Here is a 17,187-nt window from a genome sequence, read left to right on the forward strand (position 1 = left end):
ACCCCGCTCTCTGATCTTGTTGAAGTCCCCCATGTGGCCCTAAGCAAGCAAGACTAACAACACACCCCCTCTCCCCTAGTCCTGCCTAGGGCGTGAAATAGTCAAGAGCCAGCCCTGTGTGCGGCATCGAGGTGGTATTAAGAATGATGGCACTCAAACCCATCGCAAACCCACTGCAGTGATTCTGTCTGCAATTCCAAATCACATAATGTGAACAAGGTCTTAGGCCCCTTTTACATGGGGCGCATCGTCCAAACGGAATCTGCCTGCGGATCTCTCCGCTGATCCCCACTGAGCAGGTGGATATCAGGTCCATGTCCACTCCGCTATGCAGAGCAGAGACACGCACACAGCCCACTCTCCTCTATGCGGCGGTCAGATGGAAATGGACTGCATGTCAAAGAAATAGGCTGCCTATGCTGTTGGACAAAAAATGCGCTAAAAAAAGAAAAAAAGTGCAAAGAAAACTGTTCGTTTTCAAGCCCCGGGAGGAAGTGGGAGCTGGATGCCCCTAAAAAGAGGGTATCTGCTCCCCCTCCCTGGACAGGAGCCAGTGTTGGGGCAAGATCATCCAGTGCCCAGGGAAAAGATGACAAATTGTGCCTCCCCCCTTCACTTCATTATGTATGAGCTTATAAGGAGGAGGGGGAGAGAGAGCGCAGCCTGCACCTCCTCCCGGATCTCTCCTGATCTTCCTGCTTCTTCCAGTGCTGGGCTGACAAAAAAAGTGATGCCGCTGTCACTACTCCTGTCAGCCTTATCCTGCTGCTGCCAATCAAATCTTACGACATGGAAGCGGGGGGGCGTGGCTGAGTCCCACTCTCTGTGTCAATGGACGCAGCGGCAGGACTCAGGAACGCGCTCCACAAGGGTTCCCCCATGGAAAGCGGCTTTCCGCAGGGGGCACCCCATGAAGAGGAGGGGCCTGGAGTGCTGATGGGGGACCCGAGAAGAAGAGGATCAGGGCTGCTCTGTGCAAAACCATTACACAGAGCAGGTAAGTATAACATGTTTGTTATTTTTATTTTTTGTAAAAATGATGATTTACAATAGGGTTGCCACTTGTCTGGGATTCACCCGGACAGTTCGGGTTTGGAGTCATGCGACTGGGTTACAGACTGTTTGAAACCCGGACACATTATTCAGACTGGACTATGGCCTCCCAGCAGGGTTGTTGGCTGCAGTTGTCTAAGCTGAGAGTGTCTGTTACATTCTCTTTCATGCTGCTCAAAGCCAACACTGACAATCCCCCCCCCCCACACACACAGACAGGAGAGGAGAGAGGGCTCGATCTGCACTTCTTCCTTCTGCCCCTCTGTGTCTGCCCACACTCCAATCCCCAGGGCTGTGCCTCAGAAAAGGAAAGTGGGGGCTGGAAATTTGAAGTCCAGAAGCCTCAGATCCATCTGGATGAGAGGTGCTGACTGCCAAGGGGTGAGTGAGCTCACCATCCATCCCTGTCTGTGACTGAAGTCTCCCCCTTTCTCTCTCCTGCCTCTGAGTGAGTACACTAAGGTAAATCAGGGTTCTCAGACCACCCCTTACATTAGAATTCCCCTTTACACCAGAGGCCACAGTACCCCTTACATCAGAGTCCTCTCCGTACATCAGAGTTCTCAGCGTTCCCCCTTAAATCAGGGTTCCCAGAGCATCCCTTATATTGGAGTCCCTAGAGTTCCCCCTTACATCAGAGTCTGCAGAGTCCCCCCTTACAGTGAAAGGGAACTCTGCGAGTTTAGATGTAAAAGGGGAACTCTGTGGACTCTGATGTAAAGGGGGATTCTTGTTATTAATTTCATATGATTAGATACGTTATTTCTTAGCAAAATATATGTATAAAAAAAAAAATTGCTGTGTGCGGCTGAAGTGTTCGGGTTTGACTTGAAGAAAAGGTGGCAACCCTAGTTTACAATCACTTACATACTACATAATCAAAAAAAAAAAAAGGAAAAAAAAATATTTACCAGTTCTGCAAAGCAAATTGAAAGTGTATGCTTTGGCAAAATGTTTCTCACATTTTTCTAATTTAATTCAAGGTGTGAATCTTGGGCGAAAGCTGTGTGAATAAAAAATATAACAAGTGCTCTTTTTTTTTTTTGCTTCCCATTCCACCCACTATGCTTTGTTTTTGGTTTCGTTTTCCTCCTCTTTCGTTTCACTCAACTCTTATTACACAGACACAGTACGCAGTACCTCAGAGACAGACTGCATTCTGTCCTCTGTACATCATTTCTGTGGCAATTACCAATTTTACCTTAAAGATGGGAATTAGAGAACACGAGCAAAAGTCTGATATCAAGGCAGAACTGGAGGGTAAGCAATGCCTTCTTGTCGCAGCTCCTCTATGACAAAGTACCAATTCCATTAGATTACATTGCACTGAGCTGAAGCTGATTCTACTGCGATGAATCCAGACAGTTGCTCCAACATATAGAATAGGTTTGTAAGGTCTTAACTGGGCTTGTGCAAACAACAATGCAGTTCATTGTTTTTCATTTATTGTTCTTTGTATTTGAATTGTATTTGATCACTGTTTGTTCTGTTATACATTTTGTATTTATTTTGATTTTTTTTTTAGTGTTCCTTGTATATATGTTTTTTTTAACCCTTTTTTTTGTGTATTTGATCGCTATTTGTGTTCTGTTTCATACCTTCCAAATTTCTGAAATGAAAAAAACCTATGACACTTACCAGCCAAAAGTATGCAGTTGGGAGCTATATTGTAGCTATAATTTGCTTTTTTGCTTTTTTTTTTTTTTTTTTTATGCAAAAATAAACATCTTTTTTTTTTAACTGGATTTTCAGTGCAGTTTGTTTTGTGTCCTGTTGCTACAAACTACAAACATACAACCTTTTTTTTTTTAACAAAATTATCAGTTCAGTTATATATATATATATATATATATATATATATATATATATATATATATATATATATATATATATAATTTGCTTTTTTTTTTTTTTTTTATGCAAAAATAAACATCTTTCTTTTTAACTGGATTTTCAGTGCAGTTTGTTTTGTGTCCTGTTGCTACACACTACAAACATACAAACTTTTTTTTTTTCTTTTAACAAAATTATCATTCCAGTTATATATATATATACATGTGCAAGTTTGTTACTTGGAAACATGTAATACATCTTCTGTGAAACAAAAAAAGAAAAAACCCCCACAAATATATATATATATATATATATAGATAGATATATATATATATATACACACATATATATATATATATATATCTATCTATATATATATCTATCTATATATATATATATATACACACACACACACACACACACATATATATATATATATATATATATATATATATATATATATATATATATGTATATATATATGCATGTATATATATATGTATATATATATGTATATATATATATATAAATATGTATATATATATATATATATATATATATATGTGTATGTGTGTGTGTGTGTGTGTATATATTGTGTATATATATATATATATATATTTGTGGGTTTTTTTCTTTTTTTGTTTCACAGAAGATGTATTACATGTTTCCAAGTAACAAACTTGCACATGTACGGTGGAATACTGAGAGCATATTGGTAATATAAAGAACACAAGGTAAAAATCCTTTAGCCATGTAATCAAAAAGAATGTAAATGCAAAGGCAAATAATGTTCACAGTTTAGTGAGCAAAGCCTTGTACACAAGGAGTTTAGTGTTCTGCCTGTAGAAGCAGCTCAATGTTATCCTATGTGTCCATGTACATTAGGACGATTAGAGGCATATTTTAAGCTCAACGTTTAGAGGCAGGAAAAAAAGAAATGAAAAAAAAATGACTCGCGCTTAAAACAAACTACAATGTGTATAACTGAAAAGTGTTCCCAACTTCATTGAGAACAAAATGCAGAAAAACATATATGCATATGATAAACCAGAAACTGGTGCAAGGTTTGAAAAGTGATCCAACCTCCCTTTGAGCAAATATGAAGAAATCAGTAATATATATCAAAACATTAGTGCAAAAAACATGAGCGTGAAGAGCTGCAATATATGATACAAGTAAATAGATAATTTAAAATAATGAAAAATGAAAAACAAAAGTCCATGTGCATGAGCACCCAAAAGTGATCTAGCAATCCAAAATTGTCCAATTATGTGAAATCCCAGGTGTATGGGTCCACCACCATAAATAAAAGTGCCTGGCCGCTTACCAGAACCCCATGACCCCCCCGTTACAGAGGGTCTAAATGGGCTTTGAAATCCTGCTATTCCGGACCATCAAGTAGTCAAGGTGGAAGCTGGAATGGGGCATCAGAAACTGTGGTGCAGATAGATGGATCCACAGGGGAAAAAAAAGGCTCATCCCTCAGAGGAGTATTATCATCATAAAGGGAAAAACAGAAGAGGGCTCCGATAGTGTAAAAGCCCCTGGAAGACGCAATTTTCTTGCGAAACGCAGCGTAGGGCTGAGCAGTGTCATCGCGTCACCTCCCACTGTCGTTGCAACTCCAGCAGGACGGGCTGTCTGTGAACATCCGGCCGGTGCCACAGACTGTCTTTCTTCAGAGGATGTTTTTCTCCAATTATATGTGAGTGTTTACTATATTTTTTAATAAATATCATTTGATTTTACACTATCGGAGCCCTCTTCTGTTTTTCCCTTTATGATGATAATACTCCTCTGAGGGATGAGCCTTTTTTTTTCCCTGTGGATCCATCCATCTGCACCACAGTTTCTGATGCCCCATTCCAGCTTCCACCTTGACTCCTTGATGGTCCGGAATAGCAGGATTTCAAAGCCCATTTAGACCCTCTGTAACGGGGGGGGGGGGGGGGGTCATGGGGTTCTGGTAAGCGGCCAGGCACTTTTATTTATGGTGGTGGACCCATACTCCTGGGATTTCACATAATTGGACAATTTTGGATTGCTAGATCACTTTTGGGTGCTCATGCACATGGACTTTTGTTTTTCATTTTTCATTATTTTAAATTATCTATTTACTTGTATCATATATTGCAGCTCTTCACGCTCATGTTTTTTGCACTAATGTTTTGATACATATTACTGATTTTTTCATATTTGCTCAAAGGGAGGTTGGATCACTTTTCAAACCTTGCACCTGTTTCTGGTTTATCATATGCATATATGTTTTTCTGCATTTTGTTCTCAATGAAGTTGGGAACACTTTTCAGTTATACACATTGTAGTTTGTTTTAAGCGCGAGTCATTTTTTTCCTATTTTACGTTTGTGTGTTTGTGTTACATATTGGAGCTATCTAGGTGCAAGTGTCCGTTGTAGTCCAACATGACCTTCAAATCTTCCAGTATTTTGCATGAGTATCAGTGAGCATGGAGGTTAGCTTGTGTGTTTTTTTTTCCTTTTTTGTATTTGAGTGTCATTTGTGTTCAGTTGCTTTTAAATCAACCTCTCTCAACCTTTTCAGCACAGAGGAACCCTTATAATACCTTTTCGAGCTCAGGGAGCCGTTGCTAAAAATCACTATATTGTGATGTATGCTGTTCTCAAAATTGTCCATGAAGTGTTCCCTCAATGCATTCCTCAATAGCCTTGATGTCCATTGTCCAATAAAGTACATGTGTCCTAATCATGAATGTCTTTTGTGCTCTTGAGTTTCTTATCCATTTGGTGGGGGTCCCAATTTGCAAGCTAATCCTTTTTTCTCAAAGTGATGTATGTTTCACTTCAAAATAATTCTCAAAGTGCTATTATTGTGCTCATATTAAAATAAGTGTTTTGCTTGGCTTGCTTAATGTGAGCACAACTAATAGCATTTTGAGAATTATTTTGAAGTGGAGCATACTACACTATATATTTTCTTCTTAATTTTTTTGGAGAATATCACTTTGAGAAGAAAAGATTTGCTTGTAAATTGGGACCCCACCATATGGATAAAAAACTCAAGAGAGCAAGAGACATTTGTGATTCGGATATATGTACTTTATTGGATATATGGAACACTTCATGGACAATTTCGAGAACAACATTTCTCTATAAGTGCTAGTTTGAACATGTGGTTGATTTTCTTCTGCTGAAGGTGGCAGGTTGTTTCCAGTTGCTGTGATTAGAAGGTTTAATGTGCTGGTATTTATTTTTAAAAAATGACTATATCTACAACTCATGATACATTAGTGTGATGGTCAGTAGGAAGAATTCTCCATACCCTTGTGGTCACCCCCCTTACAGATAGCTAAAAAGATCAATGGTGTCAGCGGGAACTTATATGAGAGACAGAAATTGCTCATTGCTCAAGGACCCCCTAGCAGCCTCTGGAGGAACCCTAGAGTTCCATGGAACCCTGGTTGAGAAACCCTGATCTAGATGTTTTATTTTACTTTTTTTTGCTTGTTTTTCAGTGAAAAAAGAAAACCATAAAATAAAGAGACAAAGGAAGGGGTCACCACTTTTTCTCCACAGGTCCAAGGTAGTTGACTGAAGCTTCTGTAACCCTTTTAAAGCCCACTGCATGCTTAGAAGACTGAGAATTTATCAAAATTAGAGCAGCTAGAATCTGGAGCAGCTGTACATGTCAACCAGTAAGCTTCTAGGTTTAATTTTCAAAGGTTAACCAAACAAGCTGAAGACAGAAGCTGATTGGTTGCTGTGCACAGCTGCTCCAGATTCTGTTTGCTCCAATATTAGTAAATCTCCTTCAGAATCTTCAGAAGAACATTGTACTCGAAGCTTTATAATGGTGAAGTCTGGTCTGGTCCTTTGGTGAACTGACTAATGCAAGGATTCTTAGCTAGGGTTCCATGGAGCTCTAGGGTTCCTCCAGAGGTTGCTGGGGGTTTCCTTGAGTAATGAGCAATTTCTGACTCTCAGATAAGTTCCCACTGAGACCATTGATCCTTTTAGCTATCTGTAAGGGCGGTAATTTTTCCCAATGACCACAAGTGTAAGGAACGTTCTTCCCACTGGCCATCACACTAATGTATCATGAGTTGTAGATATAGTCATTTTTAGCAAGAGTTCCAGGCCAGAAAGATCCTTTGTATTGTAAAGGTTGAGAAAGGCTGGGCTAATGAATACAAGAATGTATAGGAGTTAATCAGACCATACTGTCTAGAACAGAAAGTTATTTTGTCTTACGAGTTCTGAAAAGCAAAAAATGCTTGAAGGCACAATTTCCTGGTACAAAAGAAAATAGAGGAAACAAAATAACACGTAGGCTTCAATTGCTGCCAAGCTTTTGTTGTCTAGAGCTAGGAAATAAGAGACCAGTGATACCATATGGTGTACTATTATTTTTCTAAGAGTAATGTCATAAAAAAAAAAAAAAACTTTTGTTTCTTCCTTGCATTGTCTCTTCTACCCTGTAACTGTTCAAGAGGCAAATGCCAATGTAGCCAAGAGTTTGTTAATATGAGGCATTACAGTTGTTATGGTTGTAAATGAGTTTGGCTCCTTCTAGTGTCCCTTTTTGGTGCTATTAAGACTCTCTTTTAATTCCGGTGAAGCAGCATTGCAAAGCATTGTGGGAGATGTAGTTTGGAGGAGGAAGTGACTCTGTTATCTGGATCAGCCCTGGACTACAATACAGGCAATGCGAAGCTTGCAGCACTGCATGCTGGGAGCAGGAATAAAAGGAAGGGCGTGGCCATCGTTAAGCCTCTTGGGATGCCATTCAATATCTGCCCGCAAGGAGGTTCGTGTGTGTGACCGGGAGACTTCGGCCTATACGGCGTGGAGCGGGATCAATCAGCCCCCGAGGTGTTCCAGTGTACAGACCGACTGGCCTAGTAAGCGGAATGGCTTGAGGAACCAGGGTATCTGGAGGTTTCCTACATTTCAGCCATCAGCACTCCGGAGGAACGGTGAAGCGTGATGGCGCCATCTTTTGAATAATACTACTAATGATAATAATAATACTGAGACATCAGGAGAGGAGTCCGGACGGAGTTTCACAGCACCTGAGTCTATATGGTGAGTCTATGGTGAGAGGGCACCTGCCCATTTCAGTAGAAGTGTATTGCCTGCTGAGTGAGTTTATTTACAGACTGCTGGTGAGACTTGTAGTTCCACAGAGGTGATTCTACTTATTCACAGGCCACATACAGCGGAACTTTGGGGTTTGTTATTCCCTGTGCTGTAAAGTCAGTACTGCATTGCACTCACAGATAAGGAGGAAGTGTTACAAGTGTTCCATTTTTGCAGTTAATCAGTTATCAACGTACCAATTCTTCTACAGTTTGCTTTCTCTTTGTTCTTTTCCTTTGGATTACAAATACTGCAGTTTAAACTACAGGCTAGCTGAAGACAACGGGAGACAAGGAACTTTTATCATCTTCTGCAAAGCATCACGGTCCTAATTTTGTAGTTTGAACATTGAATTACAACCTAGGGGGAGCCCTTGAGTACAGGTTGCATATTGCATTGTGTTGTTGAATGTGATATATGTGTCATAGCGCAACTGTGGTGTGTGTATTGAGGTTTCAGTGGGAAGGTGTTCAATATAGGACTGCTGGAATATTGAATATTTGTCCCACTGTGTTCCTGTCTGCATATACTCTTAATGGTGAACATTGAACTTACAGCTTTCTTATCTAAATTGAATGTTGTCAATTGCCTTTTATTGTTCATGCTTAAAGCGGAGTTCCACCCAAAAGTGGAACTTCCGCTCATCTGATTCCTCCCCCCTCCGGTGCCACAATTGGCAACTTTCAGGGGGGAGGGGGTGCAGATACCTGTCTAATACAGGTATTTGCACCCACTTCTGGGAATAGACTCCCACGGGAGTCATGGCCCCGCACCCCCCGCACCCCCCCCGCTGTCTCCTAGGAAACGCACAGGTCCTAGGAGATAGCGGGGACCACTTAAGATGTGCAGCGCGACTTGCCGGGTAGTGAAGCCGCAACGCTTCACTTCCTGATTCCCTCAATGAGAATGGCGGCGGCAGCAGCTGAGAGCCGAGCGATTGATCGGCTTTGGCTGCCGACATCGCTGGACCCTGGGACAGGTAAGTGTCCATTTATTAAAAGTCAGCAGCTGCAGTATTTGTAGCTGCTGGCTTTTAATATTATATTTAATAACTTTCTAAGTGGTTCAGTGACAGTGTGTGTGCGCTTTTCTTTGATAACATCTCATTATATCATGGAATCCAAGGTGTCAGAGGTAAGAGAGGATCTGCAAAATCGGGGGTAGCCAGTGGGGTATAGAGTCAATCAGCAGCCCTCATGGGGGTACCGCTACACCAAAATATGTCACATGCCAGCTGACAAAATTTAAAGCTGAGCCCCTGCAACAAAGTTTTCCTTTCAGTTGATTTCTTAATAACCAGAAAAGGATATAAATCCACTTTGTGTGCATCTAATGTCTTTACAAATCCAGATATCACTTTGTAAGAGTAGCAGTGATATTATTTCTGTGCTGTACATGGCCTGAGTAGAGAGCAGAACATTGGTGATCTCATTATGATAGTTACAGTGGTAATTATGACCACAAACTTCAAGAGTTCTCTGGTCATAATCTGGTTTTAGATGTTAAAAGGTCTATTTATTATGCATTCTATTTGTGACTCAGAGGGCTTGTCTTGTAATCTGTCAGCAGAGAATACTAAACATGCTATTCATTACTCATACAAGTTCCCAGGGCATGATGGTTGTTATTCACCATTCAGCCTCTTGTGTGTGTGTAGAACTCTATTCAACTACAGTTTCAATGTTGACCAGTGCATACCTCCCAACCTTTTGAGATGGGAATGAGGGACACCTATCAGCAAAGGTATGCAGGCATAGGACACACCCCCTTGTCACACCCTCCTAATTGAGAATTGTACAAAAAAACAAGATTGGTTAAACCCACAAGTGCTTTTTTCACCATTACTATTCCTTTATATTGGCTTTTGGAATTTACAAATGCAGCAATTTAGAAATCAGATGAAAGGTTTAGCGCCGGGAAACACTTTTTGATAGATAAAAAGAGCATTTTATATACATCAATATAGATCAGACCAAAATGAGGGACAAATGAGGAGGAATGAGGGACAGAGGGACATTGCTCCAAATCAGGGACAGTCCCTCGAAAACAGGGACGGTTGGGAGCTATTCCAGTGGTCTCCAAACTGTGACCCAAGAGCCAGATGTGGCCCTTTGCTTTGCTTCATCCGGCCCTTGGGGCACTACTTCTCCAACTAAGATCAATGATTGGACACTATTCCTCCCACTGATACCAATGGTGAGATATTATTCCTCCCACTGATGCCAACAATGGTGCACTATTCCTCCTGTTACCTCTGCTCCAGCAATGCAGCATCTATAAGTTCCTTGCTGGCGCCGACATCTACCGGGTTAAAACTTTTCATCATCAACGGCTGGTCTGGGACTCGGTTACTCCTCTACATGCGCACAAGAGTGCATTAAAGCGGTGTTGAACCCAAAAGCAAACATTTATTAAGTTGCAGCTTACCAATTCTTAGGTGTGATGGCTGCATTAGTTTTCTTTTTTAGGCTTGCTTTCTTTTTAGTTTCACCTGGTGATCTGGCCTGTAAGTCTGTTGTTTTTCACAGAACAAGCTGTCCGATGTAGCAGTTGAAGGGTTAAGACAAACTATTTAACACTGGCAGGGGTGCATACAATGATCAGCTTTTAATTATTTTATTTACAACCTTTATCCCAAAAGGAAAAAAAACTTGCTGTAACTTGCGTAGACTCATCTCCTTCATCCCGGAAGGAAATACAGCAGCAGTAGTAGTTGGAACAATCATCAATTCCCGACTACTACACAAATTCCCTCTATCTAGGACTTCCCAAATACCAAATTTTACGTCTACAAATCGTCCAGAACACAGCAACCAGACTGGTAACTGGAAAAAAACCCTGGGAATCAATCACCCCGTCCCTGAGGACCCTCCATTGGCTAGCCGTGAAGGACCGGGTTACATTTAACCCCCCTGGCGGTATTCCCGAGTGTGGCTCGGGGTGGATTTTTAATACCAAAAGCGGTATCCCCGAGCCAGACTCGGGATCGCATCGCAGGATCCAGGAAGAGTTTACTTACCTTGTCCCCTGGTTCCTGCGATGCCTCTCCGCTGTGATCTGTGAGCCGCCGTGTCTCGCTCGATTCACAGTGCCGAGCTCTGTTCCCTGCGAGCGTTGCGACGCACGGGGACGGAGTTCGGCGGTAAATTCAAAAAGTAAAACACACAGTACAGATACAGTATACTGTAATCTTACAGATTAGAGTACTGTATCAAATAATTTCACATCCCCTTTGTCTCTAGTGGTCTGCCCAGTGTCCTGCATGCAGTTTTATATTATAAAAACTGTTCTTTCTGCCTGGAAACTGGAGATTGTCCATAGCAACCAAAACTGTCCCTTTACATCAAGAGTGGCTTTAGACCAGCTAGAAAACAGCGATAATAAATTAGAATCACTTGCAGAATTGAGCGATAGTGATTTGTGGGGAAATCTGTCATCAAACACTGAAAGTAACGAAAGCGACAATTCTGCAACTGAGCAAATTTCAGTGTTTTGATTTGATTACATTATTGAATAATTTTTGTTATTATAATATTATTTGTTATTATTATTTATAGTTATTTATTATATTATAATTTTTTATTTCGTTTTTCAAACTTTATTATATCCGGAATGTCAACTAGACTCTTGTTTGGACAGATTTAAGTGAATTATTCCTAAGAATTAAAGGCCTACAATATAAAACGCCAAATTTATGTGCAAAATATTTGTACCGCTTTCAGCACCTAAAATCTGAAATAATCATCCCGCCAGGGAGGTTAAGACCCTCGGCCTCACTCACAAATGTACACAAGGAAAAGCCCCGTATCACCTCTGCGACAAAATAAAGCACTACACCCCAAGTCACCCCTCTGGTCAACTAACCAGAACCTCCTCCACATCCCCAAGACCCGTTATAAATTAAAAGACGAATGAAGGTTCGCAGTCCAAGGACCACAGCTATGGAACGCTCTACCCGCGGACATCCGCTCGGAAGAAAACCATCTTCAGGAAGAAGCTCAAGACCTACCTCTTCTGAAGACCCAGATGGACACTGGCGGCAAAAGCGCCTTGAGGCGATTTAGTTCACATATGTAGCGCTATACAAGTTATTCATTCATTCTACTGATTATTAAGTATTAGCTGGAGTTTGGCTTCAGTTTATTAGTTATTTATTGCTAGTCCAATTTAACACTCCCCTCCCCCCAGACTGCTACTCTCCAAAGGAGCCCCCCTGTGCTCCTTCATCCAGAGTGGGGACACTCTAAAATAGGAGGTGTGTTACTGGCCAGATCACCAAATGAAAACAAAGGGGGAGGGGGAAAAAAGGCAAAAAAAAATAAAACAAAAGCAGCCACCACACTAAAGATTGGTAAACTGCAATCCAATAAAACCTTTGGTTTTGGGTTTAATACCACATTAATCCCTGCACCCGGCAGATGGCAAGATTGTACACGGGGGGGGGGGGGGGGTTGATTTACTAAAACTGGAGAGTGCAAAATCTGGTGCAGTTCTGCATGGTAGCCAATCAGCTTCTAACTTCATCATGTTCAGTTCAGCTTTAACAATAAAACCTGGAAGCTGATTGGTTTCTATGCAGTGCTGCACCAGATTCCGCACTCTCCAGTCTTAGTAAATAACCCCCCCTTGTGGCTGCATAGCACAGTGTATACAAAAAAAAGAGAAGATTGAAATCAGGAGGGGAAAGGTTTTTTATTACAGAAGAAACATAGTATACCTCTTCTGAAATAAATAACTTCCTGGTTGCAATTTAAAAAAAAAAAAACAGCTATTGCTATTGTGTTATGTTTAGCACTGGGCTACATTAGAATCATAGCTCCCAACTGTCCCTGATTTCGAGGGACTGTCCCTGATTTGGAGCAATGTCCCTCTTTCCTCCTCATTTGTCCCTCATTTTGGTCTGATCTATATAATTGTATATAAAATGCACTTTTTATCTTTCAAAAGGTGTTTCCCGGCGCTAAACCTTTCATTCAAATTCTAAATTGCTGCATTTGTACATTTTAAAAGCCAATATAAAGGAATAGTAGTGGTAAAAAAAAGTCCCTTGTGGATTTAATTAACCTTTTTTTTTTGGTTAATTCTCCTTTAAGGGGGTGTGACAGGGGGGCGTGTCCTATGCCTACATACATTTGTTAGTAGGTGTCCCTCATTCCCATCTCAAAATGTTGGGAGGTATGTAGAATGAACCTTGAATCTCCCAGCCCAGGGTTGTTTTTGAAGTGTATGAAGAACAGGCTTATCTGGTGTGTAACATGAAACTAGTTCAATAGAAAAAGCCAACACCTATTAGTAGAAAAAGCCACAGAATGAGGAAGCAGAAAACTATGGAGCTGCCTTAACCACTTCAGCCCCGGAAGATTTGGCTGCTCAATGACCAGGCCATTTTTTGCGATGTGGCACTGCGTCGCTTTAACTGACAATTGCGCGGTCGTTCGGTGCTGTACCTGAACAAAATTGATGTCCTTTTTTTCCCCACAAATAGAGATTTCTTTTGGTGGTATTTGATCACCTCTGCGTTTTTTATCTTTTGCGCTATAAACAAAAGAACAGCGACAATTATGAAAAAAACACAAAGGGGGTTATTTAGGCAAATCCACTTTGCACTGCAGGTGACCTTGGAAGTGCAGTCGCTGTAGATCTGAGGGGGACATGTAAGGAACATAAAAAACAGCATTTTAGCTTGCACATAATTGGATGAGAAAATCAGCAGAGCTTCCCCTCATTTCAGATCTACCCCTTAGATTTAGAGTGACTGCACTTCCAAGTGTACTTTCAGTGGCCTTTTAAGTGCACTTGTAGTGCAAAGCGGATTTGCCTTTAGTAAGTCAACCCCCAATATCTTTTCCTTTTTGCTATAATAAATATCCCACATTTTTTATCAAAAAAAAAAAATTTTTTCCTCAGTTTAGGCCGATACGTATTCTTCTACAAATTTTTGGTAAAAAAAAAATCGCAATAAGCGTATATTGATTAGTTTGCGCAAAAATTATAGTGCTTACAAAATAGGTGAAAGGTTTATGGCAATTTTATTATTTTTTTACTAGTAATGGCGGCGATCTGCGATTTTTATCGGGACTGCGATATTGCGACGGACAGATTGGACACTTTTGACGCATTTTTGGGACCATTGGCATTTATACAGCGATCAGTGCTATAAAAATGCACTGATTACTGTATAAATGACACTGGCAGTGAAGGGGTTAACACTAGGGGGCGATCAAGGGGCTAACTGTGTTCCCTGGGAGGTGATTCTAACTGAGGGGGGAGGGGACTGACTAGAGGAAGTGAGGGATTGTGGTTCCTAGTGAATAGGAACACACGATCTGTCACTCCTGTCAGAACAGAACAGGGATTTGTGTGTTTACACACACTTGTCCCTGTTCTGTTTCTCCTGCTCACAATTGCTCGTGGCCGGTGGTCATCGTGACCGTCGGCCACGAGCATCGGCACCCCCGCTGTGCACCTGTGCACGCGCGCGCCTGCTATCTGGACCCCGCAAGCCAACATATAGTTGCGTGGTTTCGTGCAGGGGAGCCAACCTGCAGCAGTAAAACTGTGTTGGCTGGTATGGATGCGGTTAAATATATATTGTACATTCACATCAGTCCCTACCCCCAAGGAGCTTACAATTTAGGGTCCCTAACCTGCATTCACGCACACAGATTCTGCGGCCAATTTAGACAGGAGCCAATTACCCCCCAGTGTGTCTTTGGAGTGTGGGAGGAAACCGGAGTACCCGGAGGAATCCCACACAGGTACAGGGAGAACATTCAAACTCCAGACAGGTAGTGTCATGGTTGGGATTTGAACCAAAAACCTAATGCTGCTAGGCAGAAGTGATAACCACTTGGCCGCCTATTCTTAATATTTCACAACAGAACTACTTTAAATTTTTTTTTTTTCATTTCTAATGAATACATAACCGGGAATTCTGCTTTAAAGCGGAGTTCCACACAAAAATGGAACTTCCGCTTTTCGGAACCCTCCCCCCCTCCGGTGTCACATTTGGCACCTTTCAGGGGGGAGGGGGGTGCAGATACCTGTCTAAGACAGGTATTTGCACCCACTTCCGGCATAGACTCCCATGGGAGTCTATGCCTCTTCCCGTCCCCACCGCGCTGTCTGCTGGGAACACACAGCTCCCAGGAGAGAGCGGGGACCACTTGGGACGCGCAGCGCGACACGCGCATGCGCAGTAGGGAACCAGGAAGTGAAGCCGCAACGCTTCACTTCTTGATTCCCTCACCTAGGATGGCGGCGGCAGCTTCCGGGAACCGAGCGGGTTCTCGGCGTCGGCTGCCGACATCGCTGGACCCTGGGACAGGTAAGTGGCCATGTATTAAAAGTCAGCAGCTGCAGTATTTGTAGCTGCTGGCTTTTAATGTTTTTTTTTTCTTGGCGGTTTAGGTGGACTCCCTCTTTAAATATTACTCAGTGACCTGACTCCTATTTTAGCATCATAATTACACCTAAGTCTATAATATGCTATTAATAATTATATTATTGAATTCACTGGCTCTTATTCATAGTACTTAAAGTGTATAAGCAGTGACAATCCCGCCCTTCCCTCTAAAGAATGTTCTTATATAACAGTAAATGTGAACCTGTAAAAAAAAAAAAATGTAATTAATAATGACATAAATAAACAAACTTTTAGTGTATGTCCATCCCAAACTTATTTTCCTTAGCTTTGAGTGTGTGTGGGTAGTCTTAGAACCTCTGTTAGATCTTTACTGCTCTCCAGGGTTTGACTAGAAAGGAAAGGGATTGATTTACTAAAGTCAAATGTACTGTGCACTTTTAAAAGTGCAGTTGCACTCTGAAAGAGCAGCTACTCCAGAACTTAGTAAATGAGGGAGAGCTCTGCTGGCTTCCATCATCCAATCGTGTACAAGCATTAATGCAGGTTTTTTTTAATTTTCCTTGCATGTGATTGGTTGTTCTTTGTAAAGTGAAATATATATATATAATGTATATAATCACACATAGGTTGGACTTGATGGACTTGTGTCTTTTTTCAACCTCACCTACTATGTAACTATGAAATTTTACCTCATTTACCTCATATTACCTCATTTACTAAGCTCTGGAGCTTTCAAAATTTCACAGTCTATTTGCCTTTAGTAAATCCACCCCTGCAGTGAAAGGAACTCTCTAACATCCCCAGAAAGCAATAAAAACCTAACAAGAGTTCTTATACTTCCCGCTCTGCTTAAAACCAGGGGGAAAAAATTTTTTGGCATGATTTGTTTGCATTTTCCACATATTATTGAGAGTATTTACACAGATTATTAGTTTGACCGTTTAGAAAAGACCGTCTCCTTTAAACTTCATGGAAGCCAAGGACATATAGAATACAAATATGGCAGTTGAACCTTTGTATGTCATATGATATTTGTGGAAAACTTTATCACATTGCATGTGTGCTTGTGTAAGTATATTCAGTATGTGTGTGTGTGTGGATCAGGTGTTCTCTGATTACCTTTGTTTATAGAGGTTGGGAGCAGATGGTGTCTGAATAATGAACACATAACAAGATAAGTTAGAACCTGTGGGAGTACAATGAGCTGCTCTTTATAAAAAGAAATATATATAAAAGATGGATCTCAAACTACTGATATTTTGAGGCAACAGAGACCAATTCGTCTTATAGAGACGGGGTACCTCCACAACTTGGCTAATGATTAACTATAATTAAGGGGAACCAGACAAGGGATGGGGAAGTAGTTGAAAGGAGGACCAACCATGGTATTCATATGCCAAAAAATCTTTAATTTATGCAAAAAATTCAAATAATGAAAATCCAATTGAGCTTGTTGGAAATCCCATTCCAAAGCCATGGCCATTCATTTGGAGTTTGGTCCTGTTCTGTGGCTATAACAGCCTCCACTCTTCTGGTAAGACGTTCAATAAGATTTTGGGGTCCACCTTTGGGAACTTGCACCCATTCCAATTCAAACCAAAGGGGTTCAGTAGGGTTTAGGTCAGGGCTCTGTGCAGAACACTTGAGTTCCTCCAAACCAAACCGTTCCCACCATGTCTTTATGGAAGTGACCTTATACACAGGGCCACACTCATATTGGAATGGAAAAAGAACTTTCCCCAAAGTGTAAGCTCAATGTTGGAAGAGCACAATTGTCTAAAATGTTTTTGTATGTGTCAGCCTGAACCACTTCACTAAA

At 41.1% G+C, this 17,187-nt stretch overlaps 1 protein-coding gene across 3 annotated transcripts in view; it reads left to right on the plus strand.

Moving 5' to 3' along the window:
- The first annotated feature begins 2,146 nt into the window (after positions 1-2,146).
- Positions 2,147-17,187, plus strand: part of LOC141105623 (C-type lectin domain family 2 member D-related protein-like) — a 55,433-nt gene continuing 40,392 nt past the window's right edge. The window contains exons 1-2 of one of the 3 annotated variants that reach the window (XM_073595582.1): positions 2,147-2,313; positions 7,486-7,948. In XM_073595582.1, coding sequence (XP_073451683.1) covers positions 7,879-7,948 — 70 coding nt within the window. In that variant the 5' untranslated portion in view covers positions 2,147-2,313; positions 7,486-7,878. Of the gene's footprint in view, positions 2,314-4,469; positions 4,592-7,485; positions 7,949-17,187 lie in introns of those variants that run through there. The other 2 variants (XM_073595580.1, XM_073595583.1) reach the window with 2 other exon arrangements.

Source organism: Aquarana catesbeiana, linkage group LG08 (genome assembly GCF_042186555.1).
Source record: "Aquarana catesbeiana isolate 2022-GZ linkage group LG08, ASM4218655v1, whole genome shotgun sequence".
Taxonomy (NCBI): Eukaryota; Metazoa; Chordata; class Amphibia; order Anura; family Ranidae; genus Aquarana; species Aquarana catesbeiana.